This window comes from Triturus cristatus, chromosome 4_2, assembly GCF_964204655.1.
Source record: "Triturus cristatus chromosome 4_2, aTriCri1.1, whole genome shotgun sequence".
Classification (NCBI taxonomy): Eukaryota; Metazoa; Chordata; class Amphibia; order Caudata; family Salamandridae; genus Triturus; species Triturus cristatus.
The window spans coordinates 635,520,293-635,536,503 of record NC_140586.1 but is presented as its reverse complement, the minus strand read 5'-3'; the positions used below and the strand labels follow the sequence as shown (position 1 = coordinate 635,536,503).

The following is a 16,211-nucleotide window of genomic DNA, read 5'->3' as shown; positions in this document are numbered from 1 at the left end:
TGGGTACCTCTAGAATCCCTATGATGTTGGAAGAAAAACACGGAAATTTGGTGTGGATACCTTATGTGGTCAAAAAGTTACAGGGGCCTAAGCGCGAACTACCCCAAATAGCCAAAAAAAGGCATAGCACAGGGCGGGGAAAGGCCTAGCAGCGAAGGGGTTAACTGTTTGAAGTGTTGTACAAATGCTTTACATATTGCTGCCTAAGATAAGCCTGACTGCTCTGTGCCAAGCTACCAGAGGGTAAGCAGGGGATACTTTAGGGTGTGTTGTGACTAACACTGACTAGGATTGTGGTTCCTGCTTCGACAGGTTACATACCTCTGCCATAGTCCAAAGAAAGATTCCCCTTTTTGGCACATATAAGAATCTCACACAAAGTCAAAGTCAAAAATCAGCTTTATTCGGTTAAAAATTTTAAAACCATCAAAGCACAGGACAATAATTTCATAATGCAAATAATTACAGTTACACAAAACAAAAAGCCCACAAAAAAAAATGATAATAATTCATAAATATAAATAGTACAACAATTGGCACATATGCACAGTAAAAAGTATGTCATCCAAATGGTTCAACAGATTTACGAATCCATGAAACATCATTCCACATTCTCCAGCTATTAAACATTACTAATAAAATATGGGGAGGCTACTGAAAAGCCTGCACCCTATTTCTGCACCTAATGGCCCCAGTAATATAACTGGCAACCCCAAAACACACCAAGGGAGACCCAAACATTTGCAGATAAACCAGAGCGGGCCTCACTTGCTCAAAGTTACAGTTCTTAAGAATAGGCAAAATAAATTTCCTACGCAGCAAAGAGTAAAATTTGCAAAAAAATACCAAATGCAGCGAGTTTTGTTCTGAGGTATCGTCACAAGGACAGGGCCCCAGGGTGCCCTCTTTGAAAAAACCCTTACGGTACGCCAGCAGCCAAGGAAGCATGCCATGCTTAAACCTTATTAACAAAAACAGATGGAATGGTTTGTTTATATAGGTCAGGTATGGCTGAAACTCTATGCCGATACTAAGCATGATAAACCTCCTGACTGCCGGCTTCCCCAGTTCCCCACCTTCCCTCAGTAACATCGCTCTACTCAAGAACTGAGACTTAAAGGCTTTTATTTTCTCTTTACTCAGCGCAGATGGACTAACAAACAATTCAGGGCAACCCAATGATTCCAGATTAGTTTTAATATAATGAAACCATGGGATAGACATAGCTTTATCAAGGGACAAACAGTCTTGAATAATAAGTTGGTTTAAATTCGGAGGTTGCTGTGCCCAAACTCTCAACCAACCTAATAATGGAGCCACCTTGATTTGATCAATAAGATAACCCGCCCCCAGGTCTTCATGAATGTTAAAAATAGGAGCAGATGGGGGGAGTGACAACATTTTCCAGAAAAACGCATTTTCTACTGTTTGGATTTCGGTCGAGGCCTTGTAACCCCATACCTCACTACCATATAGGGCCATAGGGACACACTTAGCTCTATAAATCTTCATAAGAGCGGGAACCTCACACACTCATACAGGTATCAAACCAATCAATCACCAGAACAAGACACCAGAGTCTAAACCCAGTCATAAATTTGTGTAGATAGAATTCATGTATTTTAATAAAAAGCCCAAATATTGACACAATAACAAAAATGTGTGGCAAAGTTAAAAACGTTAAAAACACATTTTGATATTATGTTTACTAAATAATACACAATAGGCAAACAATAAGAAAAACATAGGGAGAAAACAAGTAAGAAAGATGTTTTCTTATCCAAATGAAAAGGAAGACATAAGACTATTCTCCTAAGTAAAGATACAGATATTTGATTATTCAGAGAACAGATGTCACTCCGATCTATAGTCTGCCTTCTATGGCTTGCGTCGACGCGTTTCGGTGGAAGTCTATGGATAGAGGACCACCTTCTTCAGGACAAATATTATAATCTCCCAAGGTACAATCAATCTAAATTAAATAAAAATTCAACATTAAAAACAGTGGCATTTGTACATTGTATATACATATAAAAAAACACATTATCACCCACCACAAATTCTAACAATATTAATCATTGTAAGGACAGATCTATCTAAGTCCATTGGTTCCACCCGAGGATCTATCCAACACCATAAACCATTGAAAAATAGAGCAGTGTGGTTCTTCTGGTGATTCATCATACAAGCCATTCATGCCCAACGGTTCACTTAGACACCCGTTGTAATCAAACCATACTCTCACAATTCTTATTATAGTCTATTCAAGACTAGACTGTTCTTAATCAGTGTTTTTACCTTATGGGTTGCCCGGTACATCCAAAAGGGTAGGTACTAGTAGAATCCTTGCCCTCTTTTTTCTAAGAATGCGCTTCATTCGATAGGGACATATAGGAATTGGCCACTTGTTCTAGAGAGATTGGAACATTCATCGTTAGAGAACCGTCTCACTCTCCACCCTAAAGATGGTATCATATAACAATCACAAAGGACACTTACACTTTTGAGTAATTTAAACGTGTAATTTACTCTTACACTTGACTGACTTTACTGACTGTGGAAGTGGTGTGGCGCAGCAGCCAGGGTTCCTGACTCGAGACTACAGGGTTCACAGTTCGATCCCGGGCACCGGTGGCAAGTCAGCCCAGCAACATGTGACTCTGGCCAATAGCTCGCTTAATCTTCCCGAGGGCCCCCAGCGCCGGGAAACCACTTCAGAGGTAGCTGTGCGCTTTACAAATTCAAGGTTATTGTAATTCACAAAATCTGAGTGTAAAGTTACTCAAAAGTGTAAGAGTAAATTATACATGCTAATTACTCAAAAACAGAAGTTACCTTAGTGACTAGCCCCTGTGACATACCATTTGGTGGAGGCATGCAACTGACACTTTTGGAGTAGGTTTACACTCAGATTTTGTGACTAGCGCGCTAGTGCACACTTTAGATATAGTTTAAGGTATCGGGAACTAGGGACCTAGCAGACGCCTGTACTGTCAAACCACATATCGGTGTCTCATATGATTGCTTACATTTTTCTTTGGAGTAATGTGTGTGTGCCCATGCATGCATGAGTGTGTGCACAAGGGTGTGTTTTGTGCGCTTTTTTGTGTCACATGAATGCAAACATCTCTTGTTGGATTTTAAAGTACCTGTACTAAAGAAGTAAAGTAGAAGTACTCTCGTTCCAAACCCAGTTGCTACATTACATGTAGATAGGCCCGAATTGCACGGCAAAACGACTTAGGGATTATTATAAGCGACAAGCAATGGCATCACTGTTGCTCTGTAACAAAACCAGTATGCTTAAATAGCAGACATAAACGAATGCACTTTAAATATATTAAGGGAGTCTCATACACTCCAGGCCGACTATTTCGCTGTAGACTGCGGGACACATCTAATTGCCGATGCTCCGGAGAGGCAGAGGCCGACTTTGCACATCTGGCATGGTATTGCAAGGGGTTTGGGGCCATTAATGGAGACGTGGAGGCCATTGTCGGGACGACACTGGAACTATCCCCACTAGAGGCAGTGTTGGGGAATGAACAAGAGATACAATGGAGTGTGAGGCGCGTAGTAGTTATTGGACTGTTGCTAGCAATGCGATGGGGCCGGGCCATTATCGACACTCGACGAGTGGCACAAATACATGACCTACTGCAACACACAATCTGACACATACCGGGAGGCAGGCGCGCAACACCCATTGGAATCAGGGCTTCAGCCCCCCCCCCCCCCCCCCCCCCCCGTCGTGTGCGGCGCACACACAGCCGCACCCGAGCACTTCACAGGTCTTTAAAAGACCATTTGCATGTTAATGAGGCCTCGCTGTTGTTTCACCCCTTCTAAGAGCCCCTGCAGCTCCCCTCTGCCTATGGCTTAAAAGATTCAGCCCCCCCCGAAATTTTTCTTAGGCCCCCCCCCCCCCCCCCCCCCGAAATTTGGCTCTAGTTGCGCCTCTGCCGGGAGCTCCTACCACCACAGAGTCACCCTAAAGAAATATGGGGGCCATACCGGCTCTACCTGGTCGGCCGCTGCGGGAAGACTTGGGGAATGACACCCCCTTAGATGGGAACAGGGATGATGTGATGTGAAAGGGGTCATTGTGCAAAACGCTGTCCTACATTAGAGAGACTGGAAGTATGGTGCCGATGTACTGCAAAACGGAATCATTCCTTAAGTTCAGTAAATGTAATAATTGTTCAACCATTGTGCAATGCAAATATTTCATGTACAGCTGCGTCGGCGTCCAATGGACATGTACATAAATAAATAAACTATATTCAAGTATGCCATGCCACAATAAGAAAGTGAGTGAATATGAAATATGTAGTATATCAAATATGGAAATACACCTTGACCATTTTGACGAAGGCGGAAGAAGAATACAGTGGACTTTTCAGAAAGCGGTCTAATGTGTTGATTTTTTTATTTCAGAAAACGTACAGCCTAACACCTGCTATTCCATTGATGTGTATGCCGTGTCTGCAAACAAAGCAGGGGCGGCCTCGCGTGCAAGAGGGTTCTCCATCGAGATGGGTAACACTTATTTTTCTGTTTCAGTTTTTTAGTTTTGACGTTTCTTATTTGGTTTATAAATCAGCTCATGGTTTATTTTACAGCACCTGTGATAGGTCCCGAGATGTATTTTAAACTCGGAACAAAAAACTCAGTTTCAATTTCCTGGAAGGAAATCCCAGCAAAGAAGCAAATGGGATGCATTATTCACTACAGCATTTACCTCCAGCAACAGCATAATAATGCCACCACTAGACGCTTTGGTGAGTACATTGAGAGACGCAACATAGTAAACCCGCAGCAAGTTATTTGTCCAAAATAGTCACTGTACTAAACACATTTTTTTTGTTGCAACTAATGAAAACACTCTCAGAAAGATTATATACACATCTAGAGTATAGAAGTCTGGTGATGCTCAATGTTAGTGCGAACAAATACAAAGAGTTAAAGACTGATTTATGCACAAAGTATATATATGTATACACACACAACACCAAGCGCACTTCACAGTGTTTGCTACAAAAGCCTCATGTTTCAAACTAATATATATATACATTAATAATAATTTATATTAACAATATTATACATACGGATGGATAGATAGATGGATGGATGGATGGATGGATGGATGGATGGATGGATAGATAGATAGATAGATAGATAGATAGATAGATAGATAGATAGATAGATAGATAGATAGATAGATAGATAGATAGATAGATAGATAGATAGATAGATAGATAGATAGATAGATTGATTCCAGCACTGAAATCAGTTCTCTGGCTACAACTGTATTCATGACATAGGATGGAATCCTGAATCAGACTTTACCAGGCACCGCCAGGCACCCAGAGAGTGCCAGGTATCTGCACAGCAACGCTTTCCACTCAACAAAAAACTAGAATAAACGTTTGCATATGTGACTTTGAGTTACTTATAACTAATGAACATGTTATCAAATTGACAGAGAAGTAAAAAGCGTCATCATGCTGGCCAGCATTGGCAAAGCCAAGAGGTCGAGCTTACAAGTGAAAAGCTTCTTTATTAATTGTTTGTGTGAGTGTGTGATTGTGTGGAAGAGTGAGTAAATAAATGCAATATTGATTTAGGGCCTGATTCAATCTTGGCGGTCTTACCACCATCCAGCTGGCGTGGCGGTCCCAAGTACTCTGTCAAGTTGATGGCAGTTGCCCGCCGTATTTAGATGTTGCGGCAATAGACATGAGACTGCTGTGGCGGTAGTCTTCTCTGTTGGCTAGCAGTACTGCATTTCCACCAGGCCTATGGGATTGCGCCGAGCCAATTTAGTTGTTCCCGTTAAGTTGGCGGTGTTCTGGCGGTGGAGTCCTGACATATATGTTGTGTATATGTCAATATGAACATGTAGCCAATGTGTACTGGCCATTGTTTTTACATATAGCATTGCCCACCAACAACAAGCACACACCATTGCTTGCACACCTACACCCAACGCAAAAGCCTACCTTAGAATCCAGCGACAATGGTATGGCTGAGCGTTGTGGTCAAGTAGCAGCAGCACAGCGAGGACCTTGACAATGTTGTTGAAGAAGGAATCGGTGATGGGACCCTAAAAAAATGGTGAGTTTGCACCCCTTTTTCTTAATTTCTGCCAACCCGATCTTGGAGGTGTCCCTGCCACAGTTTCCTCGACGGAATGGCACTTTGCAATCTGGACGGCAGGGATCTCAGCAGGAATCCCTTCAACAGCTGCTGCAGCCTCTGAGGACATCAACATGGGAGGCATACCCTGGCAGAGTTAGCAGGACCACAGCTGTCTACCCTCAAGTGCCCAGCCAACATCTAAATTGGGTGCATGGACCGCCAAGGGAAGCGATGGTGGGACTAGTCTTGCCTAGATCTAAATCAGGGCCTAAATCCGGCCCTAAGTGTTTGGATGAATGGTAAGATGATTGGGTGCATTCATTCATTGAGCCCAGAGCCAGACAGGCCTTCTATTCCACTGGCATTTCCCCAGTGGGCTGGAGCCTTCGAAGGTCAGTTTTGAAAGCGCAGTGCCACTCCTATTGCCTCTGCCACTTTTCCCAGCTCCTCAAGATTAATTGCAGCAGGTGTAGGAGGCTTCAAGAGAGAGAAAGAGACGAGACAGGGAGGAGAACATAGAAAGAAAAGAATGCGAGCAATAGAATGGACAGATGGAAAAAGAGAGACTGCTCAAGGAGAAGAAGGGAGAGGAGCTGGAAGGAGCATTTTGTTGCCTGTGCTGCTTTTGGCACCCTGTTCCAGCCCTGATTCAGCCCCTGAATCATTCTCAAATTCATCCACTCACCCATCTAGAGAACCACATAAGCAAACAATCAATGAAGATCTTTTGCTTCTAAGAAAGTTCTATTGGCTACCAATTTGTGTTCTATTATATTGTTTCAGTAGATTTGCTCTGGCCATCATGGTGGTACTTTACAATTCTCTGTGAATTCGATAACATCTTCAGTTGTTATGGATATTCCACAGGGACCAGTTACATTTTAAAAAATACATCATGGGTGCTATGAAATATGGAAAACAGTGGCATATTATGTCACGTGATGTGATTGATGTTGCGATTTCATCTGTAACATCATGAGTGAGGTCTTGATCAGTGCATTGGAGGATGAGTTATGGCTGTATCACTAGCCATAGCTGACACATTTCAGTGGTGTCTCAACTCAAAACCATATCCCTAAGTTCAATTTTTTCAGGGAAGGGTTGGATTTTTTTCAAACATATGTTAATGTCTAATGAGCAAAAGAACCTCTAACTTAGGGCATTATTATATTGATGGTCGGACGAGCGTCCGACTGCCATCATTGCAGGATGAATACAGGCCGACGGGTAGTTGGCGGTTCACCAGCCAAATTATGATCAGCCCGCTGTGCAGGTAGTCGGAAACATGCATTTTTCTATTGCACCATGTGCAGCAGCCAGGAAAAGGCCGCAGCACAAGCCACAATAAAAATAGGCAATGTTGACATCCATGCACCATGTGATAGGCAACATGAGGTGCCTGGCACAGGGTCCATGGATGTCTGGGGAGGCACCACATGTGCCCCCCAAGCCTCATTGTGGAGGCCAATGGGTCAAGGGCCCTGCTAGGCCCCCCCAAAGTCCCTTTCTGTCTGCCTGTATGGCGGTTGGACCATCATGTACTGGGCGAGGGAAACGGACATCGTAATCCCTACAGCGGTGCATGAGCAGGCACCACCCCTATTGTAGGGATTACAGTCCAACCGCTGCCCCGACAGGCTCCTTGAGCCACCAGAAAAGCAGCAGTCTGTTCCTATGACCAATGCCTCCGACCATCAAATTATAATCTGATGGTTGGACCGCTTCTATGGATGAGGGTGGGGCCGTCACCGACAGTCTGTTGATGGCGGTCTCACTGCCACCATAAGGAGGCAATTAGCCTTGAAGATTTTTGCAATTTTTTAAATAGTATACTATGCCCCACTCTCATATGTACCATATTACTATCACAGGACAACAAGATGGCCGACGGATGAGGAGCTCCGGCTGGGAGCTCCCGGCCTGGGGTCGACTTTTTGGCGTAAATACCCTGAACTCTTCCCTCCACTGACCCTTTCTACATACCTGGGGTCTTGTCTTTGTTCGGCTGTTTCCCTCATTTGGACTTGAGACCTCCCATGGAATCGTGTTCAAGGTTTCTGGCGGAGGAACCTGAACATCATGGCTGATGTCCGGTGGAGCTTTCCCGACAGCTATAGAAGGGATCGGATCCGGTTCACTGCCTCGGCAGTCACCTACCCAGCCAGACATCAGGTACAGTGCTCATCTTCACTCCGCTGGTTCTTCTTTCTTCCCTCACCTTCAAGCGAGCTCCTGTGGATCTGCCGGTTGCCTGTCTGCTGCATCGCTGTTGATGCTTGGCTTTGCTGCCCTGGTGGCCCCGATGATCGGCACTTCCTATACAGATCTTCGCTGCGATATCCTGTCTGCCTGCGGCCCCTCTCTGGGACTGCAGCTGGGACGCATAGCCACCCGCCTTCCTTTCTGGACCGGAGACGCGGTTGCCTGCCATCCAGCAGCTCAGCAGCGAAGAACGGCGGGATTGCGGTGGGGCGATCCTGCCTTCGCCGGCGTGCTGGTCCTGGGACGTTGCTGCCTGTAGTCCTGCTGGCACCTTTCCGGGGTTTTGTCGAAGATGCGTGGGTATTGTTTTCCCCTGACAGAGCTGCCTCAAGAGTACCGCGACGCAGCTGCCCTGATCACCGAGTTGGTTTCCCTCACCTGCATCGACGCCCCCTCCTGACCCCGTGGCTGCCTTCCCCTTCCGAGGCTGCTACCTGAGCTCCCACGACTTCCCTGCTTTCCCTGGATTCCGATGTGCCATGGGTGATCGAAGACCTCTTGACTTTCTCCATACCTGATCTGGTATCTGCCCTCATTCAGCCCTGCTTGTGGGGTAGGTTTATCTTTTTGGAATTGTTTTACCCTATTTTTATTTGCCCCAATGCGGCAATTTTCGTTTGCAAGGTACCTGGGTCCGGGAGTCTGAAACCTCCATCTTACTGTCTCGTCATTCCCCCTGACTGACTCATTCATTTGATCAGCGCCTTGTTCCACCTTATTGATTTATCTAATCCGCATTCGCTACCCCTTTTTCTCTTCACCCTCTACGCTCCCTTTTTCTCGTTTTTCTATGCTATGTAACGACCTAGTAACTGATGGTAACTTGTAAATGATGTATTCATGTAAAGCGCTCTGATAACTCCGGGTCTAGCCAGCGATATATAAAACTCATCAAATAAAATAAAATAAACAAATAAAACTATATTCTACTGTGTCCAACACTCTCTGTAGTCAGTCAGTCAGTCAGAATACTTTTATTCGATTAATAAAAATCAAAAAAAGACATAACAAACAGATAGTCACATAGAATACAGGACAGAAATTCATCAATGACACTAATGAATATAAATAACATTTTTATGGTTAAAAATTAGAATCAACATATTTCATGAATTCTGTTCAAAGTTAAAAAATAAATATGAAACATTGATATATTTACAATATAATAAAATCTCATAGGGATAGAAATTGACTCAAAAAAGAACGAACCCCCGACCCTTCACACTAGTTCAAAACGTAATAGAACTTAGCCGTGCATTGACGCGCTTCTTATTTATGCGTGCCGCTGCAACTAAAAAACTTGCTACATAAAATGCAATACTAATGCTGGGTAAAAGTTGCAAAAACAGGAGCGCTGGCCTCACTTGCGTAAAACCAGCCTCCTTCAAAATAGGTAACAAGTATTTTTTCCTAATCTGAGCATAGTGATCACAAAATATAATAAAATGAAGTGTGTCTTGGGTGGAAAAGTTAACGCAATCACATGGGGGTGCGTTATCTGGGGAAGCCCATGTTGGATAAAAGCCAAGGACAAAATGTATCAAATCAAGACGAAATTTGACTAGAAGGAATCGATGAAATGGTCTAGTAACGAAGGCTAAATAGGGTTCAAGACCAGGAACAGTTATAAGCGCGTAGTTCCTTCTAACTGATGGCTTTTTTAATTCTAAATCCTCCCTCTCTGCCATAAATAGGGTTACTAATGCGGATTTAGTCGTCAATACATCCTTTTTATTAATACTATCGGGGGAGTAGAATAACTCCGGTCGACTCATTAGTGCAAGCGTCCGTTTGACATAGGCCAGCCAAGGGATTCTGAGGGCTCTATACAGTGCAAGACAATCTTTAAGAATCAAATGGGTTAAGGAGATTTCCAGGTTGAGCCAGGTTTTTAAACAACAAATAACGGGGGCCACTTTTATTAAGTCTGCAACATACCCCACTCCCAACTCTGAGTGTATCGTGAAGGTGGGTGTGGACAGAGGGACGGACAACAGAGATCTTAAAAACATGTTCTCCGCCCTCTGAATGGTATTAATATTTGTGTAACCCCAAATGGCAGATCCATAGGTGGCTATAGCCAAAGATTTGGCTTTGTAAACCTTTAGAATAGCCTCCATGGGGCGAGCGCCCAGTCGTTTGGCAAAACCAAGTATAGCTGCGGCAGATCTTGCCACAGAATTGCCTTTTATTTTTTGTTGGGGACCCCACGTTCCCTTTTCATCAAAGATGACCCCCAGGTAAGTAAAGATGGGGACCCTTTTTACCTCGTTGCCTAGGCAAAAAAAAGTTTTAGATTTCTTTTTCCTACTGGCAAGGCCAGTAATCATGACCTGAGACTTTTGGGTGTTAATTTTCAGGTCTAAGGAGGTCATGAAGTCGCCAAATTTGGCCAGTAGTCTATCGAGGGCCACGCCTGAACGAGCCAAAAGAACGGCGTCGTCAGCGTATAGGAGGACTGGGATCCTAGTCTCTCCTGCACGCGGGACGTCCACCGCTAGGTTGGCCAAGGCTGGGTCCAGTGCGTTTATATATAATGTAAAGAGGAGGGGTGCCAAAATGCACCCCTGCCCGATGCCCCTCTCTGACCTAAAGCAGCTGGTACACCTTCCTCCCTGGGTGACTCTCACCGAGGCTAATAAGCCACAATGCAGGTCCGCCAAGTAGCCAACCAGGGGGGGATCAACTCCCATATCCAAAAGCATCCTCCACAGCTTTGACCTATTGACCAGGTCAAAAGCTGAAGAGAGGTCCATAATGACCATATATAAGGACCCCTCCTTCGCGATAGTATATTTGCAGATGAGTAAGTGGAGGTTTAGGCATTTATCCAACGTACTCCTGTTGGCCCTAAAGCCATACTGGGCATTAGAAAGTATGCCGCTGCCTTCAAGCCACGTGGTCAACCTGCCCAGGATGACTCTGCCAAAAATTTTAACGACCGAGTCAATTAAAGAAATAGGCCTATAACAGGCCGGGTCACCCCTTTGACCTTTTTTAAAAATTGGGATAATAATGGACCTGGCCCAGGACTCAGGGACATTATTGTCTCTGGCAGCGTTAAAAACATTAGCCAATATTTTGGCCCAAAATTCGGGGGCAGACTTATATAGGTCTGCAGGAACACCATCTGGACCCGGGGCCTTGTTTTTGATTGTCTCATTAATAGCTTTTTCCACATCCTCCTCCGTAAAGGCCAAGACTAAACCATCCTGATAAAAGGTTGCCAACTCATCTGGGCACCCATAGGAGTGCTGACTGTAAATGTTTTCAAAATGAGCTAGCCACCGCTCGTCTGGGATACTGCATTCCATGGCCTGGTTCTCACTACCGGAGAAATATGGATGATTTATCACCCCCCAAAATTTGGAACTATCCCGCAAGGTTTCGGGTGACTGTAGATCATTCCATGCATCTTCTTTGATCTGGTTTTTACGAGTTATAATCGCCTGCTTGTATTGTTTTCTCAAGGATACTATCAGTACTCTGTTCCAAGGTGTTTCTTTTAAGGCTTTAAAAAGGGCAGAGTGAGACTTTGTGCAATTTTTATCAAACCATTTTTTACCTAGTTGCCCGCCTAAGCTAGTTTTTACCAAAAGGGCATTATTTACTTGTAAACAAATGGTATTGAAAGCCTCAACTATCCTTGAGTTTGTATTGGCGTGATCTAGACATATTCCCACCTCAGTTTCAACCTTGGCTAGGACCTCTTGTAGGAAGGTGACCGGGGTCACTTTATCCCATTTCAATCTCCTACCCTGATCCTTTAAAGAAAGGTCTGCGGCTCTTAAAACGTTTATGTCTTTAAAAACCAGTGACCCCCCGGGACAGCCTCAACTATCACGGGGTTATGGTCACTGAAGACGGAGTCTTCTACCCTATAGTCTAAAACCAGAGACAAAATCAAAGAGGATAAAAATATGTAATCAATGACAGTTCCTGAATTTTTTCCTTTAAATGTAAAAGTCCTCTGCCCGTCCATGCAGCAGCCCGATTCAGAGAGGTTTGAGGAGGCCAAAAGGCTCTCCAAAGCCTCACCTTGTTTGGTATGTTCGAAGTGTGCGGAAGAAGAATAAGGAGATCCCCCGACTTCTTCCACTAAACACTCCGAACTGCATGGATGTATATTAAAGTCACCCATCAGGATGACTTCGGGACTATCATGTGACACTCTGATTTTATCCAAAACCTCACCTAGAGATTCTAGATGCTGATTTGGACTAACACTATCTGGTGAGTTATAAGAAAGGTATGTGGCTCCTAAACTTTTTATGTCTTTAAAAACCAGTGGGGCGATCCTGCCTTCGCCGGCGTGCTGGTCCTGGGACGTTGCTGCCTGTAGTCCTGCTGGCACCTTTCCGGGGTTTTGTCGAAGATGCGTGGGTATTGTTTTTCCCTGACAGAGCTGCCTCAAGAGTACCGCAACGCAGCTGCCCTGATCACCGAGTTGGTTTCCCTCACCTGCATCGACGCCCCCTCCTGACCCCGTGGCTGCCTTCCCCTTCCGAGGCTGCTACCTGAGCTCCCACGACTTCCCTGCTTTCCCTGGATTCCGATGTGCCATGGGTGATCGAAGACCTCTTGACTTTCTCCATACCTGATCTGGTATCTGCCCCCATTCAGCCCTGCTTGTGGGGTAGGTTTATCTTTTTGGAATTGTTTTACCCTATTTTTATTTGCCCCAATGCGGCAATTTTCGTTTGCAAGGTACCTGGGTCCGGGAGTCTGAAACCTCCATCTTACTGTCTCGTCATTCCCCCTGACTGACTCATTAATTTGATCAGCGCCTTGTTCCACCTTATTGATTTATCTAATCCGCATTCGCTACCCCTTTTTCTCTTCACCCTCTACGCTCCCTTTTTCTCGTTTTTCTATGCTATGTAACGACCTAGTAACTGATGGTAACTTGTAAATGATGTATTCATGTAAAGTGCTCTGATAACTCCGGGTCTAGCCAGCGATATATAAAACTCATCAAATAAAATAAAATAAACAAATAAAACTATATTCTACTGTGTCCAACACTCTCTGTAGTCAGTCAGTCAGTCAGAATACTTTTATTCGATTAATAAAAATCAAAAAAAGACATAACAAACAGATAGTCACATAGAATACAGGACAGAAATTCATCAATGACACTAATGAATATAAATAACATTTTTATGGTTAAAAATTAGAATCAACATATTTCATGAATTCTGTTCAAAGTTAAAAAATAAATATGAAACATTGATATATTTACAATATAATAAAATCTCATAGGGATAGAAATTGACTCAAAAAAGAACGAACCCCCGACCCTTCACACTAGTTCAAAACGTAATAGAACTTAGCCGTGCATTGACGCGCTTCTTATTTATGCGTGCCGCTGCAACTAAAAAACTTGCTACATAAAATGCAATACTAAGGCTGGGTAAAAGTTGCAAAAACAGGAGCGCTGGCCTCACTTGCGTAAAACCAGCCTCCTTCAAAATAGGTACAAGTATTTTTTCCTAATCTGAGCATAGTGATCACTAAATATAATAAAATGAAGTGTGTCTTGGGTGGAAAAGTTAACGCAATCACATGGGGGTGCGTTATCTGGGGAAGCCCATGTTGGATAAAAGCCAAGGACAAAATGTATCAAATCAAGACGAAATTTGACTAGAAGGAATCGATGAAATGGTCTTGTAACGGAGGCTAAATAGGGTTCAAGACCAGGAACAGTTATAAGCGCGTAGTTCCTTCTAACTAATGGCTTTTTTAATTCTAAATCCTCCCTCTCTGCCATAAATAGGGTTACTAATGCGGATTTAGTCGTCAATACATCCTTTTTATTAATACTATCGGGGGAGTAGAATAACTCCGGTCGACTCATTAGTGCAAGCGTCCGTTTGACATAGGCCAGCTAAGGGATTCTGAGGGCTCTATACAGTGCAAGACAATCTTTAAGAATCAAATGGGTTAAGGAGATTTCCAGGTTGAGCCAGGTTTTTAAACAACAAATAACGGGGGCCACTTTTATTAAGTCTGCAACATACCCCACTCCCAACTCTGAGTGTATCGTGAAGGTGGGTGTGGACAGAGGGACGGACAACAGAGATCTTAAAAACATGTTCTCCGCCCTCTGAATGGTATTAATATTTGTGTAACCCCAAATGGCAGATCCATAGGTGGCTATAGCCAAAGATTTGGCTTTGTAAACCTTTTGAATAGCCTCCATGGGGCGAGCGCCCAGTCGTTTGGCAAAACCAAGTATAGCTGCGGCAGATCTTGCCACAGAATTGCCTTTTATTTTTTGTTGGGGACCCCACGTTCCCTTTTCATCAAAGATGACCCCCAGGTAAGTAAAGATGGGGACCCTTTTTACCTCGTTGCCTAGGCAAAAAAAAGTTTTAGATTTCTTTTTCCTACTGGCAAGGCCAGTAATCATGACCTGAGACTTTTGGGTGTTAATTTTCAGGTCTAAGGAGGTCATGAAGTCGCCAAATTTGGCCAGTAGTCTATCGAGGGCCACGCCTGAACGAGCCAAAAGAACGGCGTCGTCAGCGTATAGGAGGACTGGGATCCTAGTCTCTCCTGCACGCGGGACGTCCACCGCTAGGTTGGCCAAGGCTGGGTCCAGTGCGTTTATATATAATGTAAAGAGGATGGGTGCCAAAATGCACCCCTGCCCGACGCCCCTCTCTGACCTAAAGCAGCTGGTACACCTTCCTCCCTGGGTGACTCTCACCGAGGCTAATAAGCCACAATGCAGGTCCGCCAAGTAGCCAACCAGGGGGGGATCAACTCCCATATCCAAAAGCATCCTCCACAGCTTTGACCTATTGACCAGGTCAAAAGCTGAAGAGAGGTCCATAATGACCATATATAAGGACCCCTCCTTCGCGATAGTATATTTGCAGATGAGTAAGTGGAGGTTTAGGCATTGATCCAACGTACTCCTGTTGGCCCTAAAGCCATACTGGGCATTAGAAAGTATGCCGCTGCCTTCAAGCCACGTGGTCAACCTGCCCAGGATGACTCTGCCAAAAATTTTAACGGCCGAGTCAATTAAAGAAATAGGCCTATAACAGGCCGGGTCACCCCTTTGACCTTTTTTAAAAATTGGGATAATAATGGACCTGGCCCAGGACTCGGGGACATTATTGTCTCTGGCAGCGTTAAAAACATTAGCCAATATTTTGGCCCAAAATTCGGGGGCAGACTTATATAGGTCTGCAGGAACACCATCTGGACCCGGGGCCTTGTTTTTGATTGTCTCATTAATAGCTTTTTCCACATCCTCCTCCGTAAAGGCCAAGACTAAACCATCCTGATGAAAGGTTGCCAACTCATCTGGGCACCCATAGGAGTGCTGACTGTAAATGTTTTCAAAATGAGCTAGCCACCGCTCGTCTGGGATACTGCATTCCATGGCCTGGTTCTCACTACCGGAGAAATATGGATGATTTATCACCCCCCAAAATTTGGAACTATCCCGCAAGGTTTCGGGTGACTGTAGATCATTCCATGCATCTTCTTTGATCTGGTTTTTACGAGTTATAATCGCCTGCTTATATTGTTTTCTCAAGGATACTATCAGTACTCTGTTCCTAGGTGTTTCTTTTAAGGCTTTAAAAAGGGCAGAGTGAGACTTTGTGCAATTTTTATCAAACCATTTTTTACCTAGTTGCCCGCCTAAGCTAGTTTTTACCAAAAGGGCATTATTTACTTGTAAACAAATGGTATTGAAAGCCTCAACTATCCTTGAGTTTGTATTGGCGTGATCTAGACATATTCCCACCTCAGTTTCAACCTTGGCTAGGACCTCTTGTAGGAAGGTGACC

At 44.1% G+C, this 16,211-nt stretch overlaps 1 protein-coding gene across 3 annotated transcripts in view; it reads left to right on the top strand.

The window, feature by feature from the left end:
- Window positions 1–16,211, top strand: part of IL12RB2 (interleukin 12 receptor subunit beta 2) — a 462,597-nt gene that overhangs the window by 360,058 nt on the left and 86,328 nt on the right. For all 3 annotated transcript variants that reach the window (XM_085602320.1, XM_085602321.1, XM_085602322.1), the window contains 2 exons: window positions 4,438–4,539; window positions 4,623–4,781. In XM_085602320.1, coding sequence (XP_085458446.1) covers window positions 4,438–4,539; window positions 4,623–4,781 — 261 coding nt within the window. The remainder of the gene's footprint in view (window positions 1–4,437; window positions 4,540–4,622; window positions 4,782–16,211) is intronic.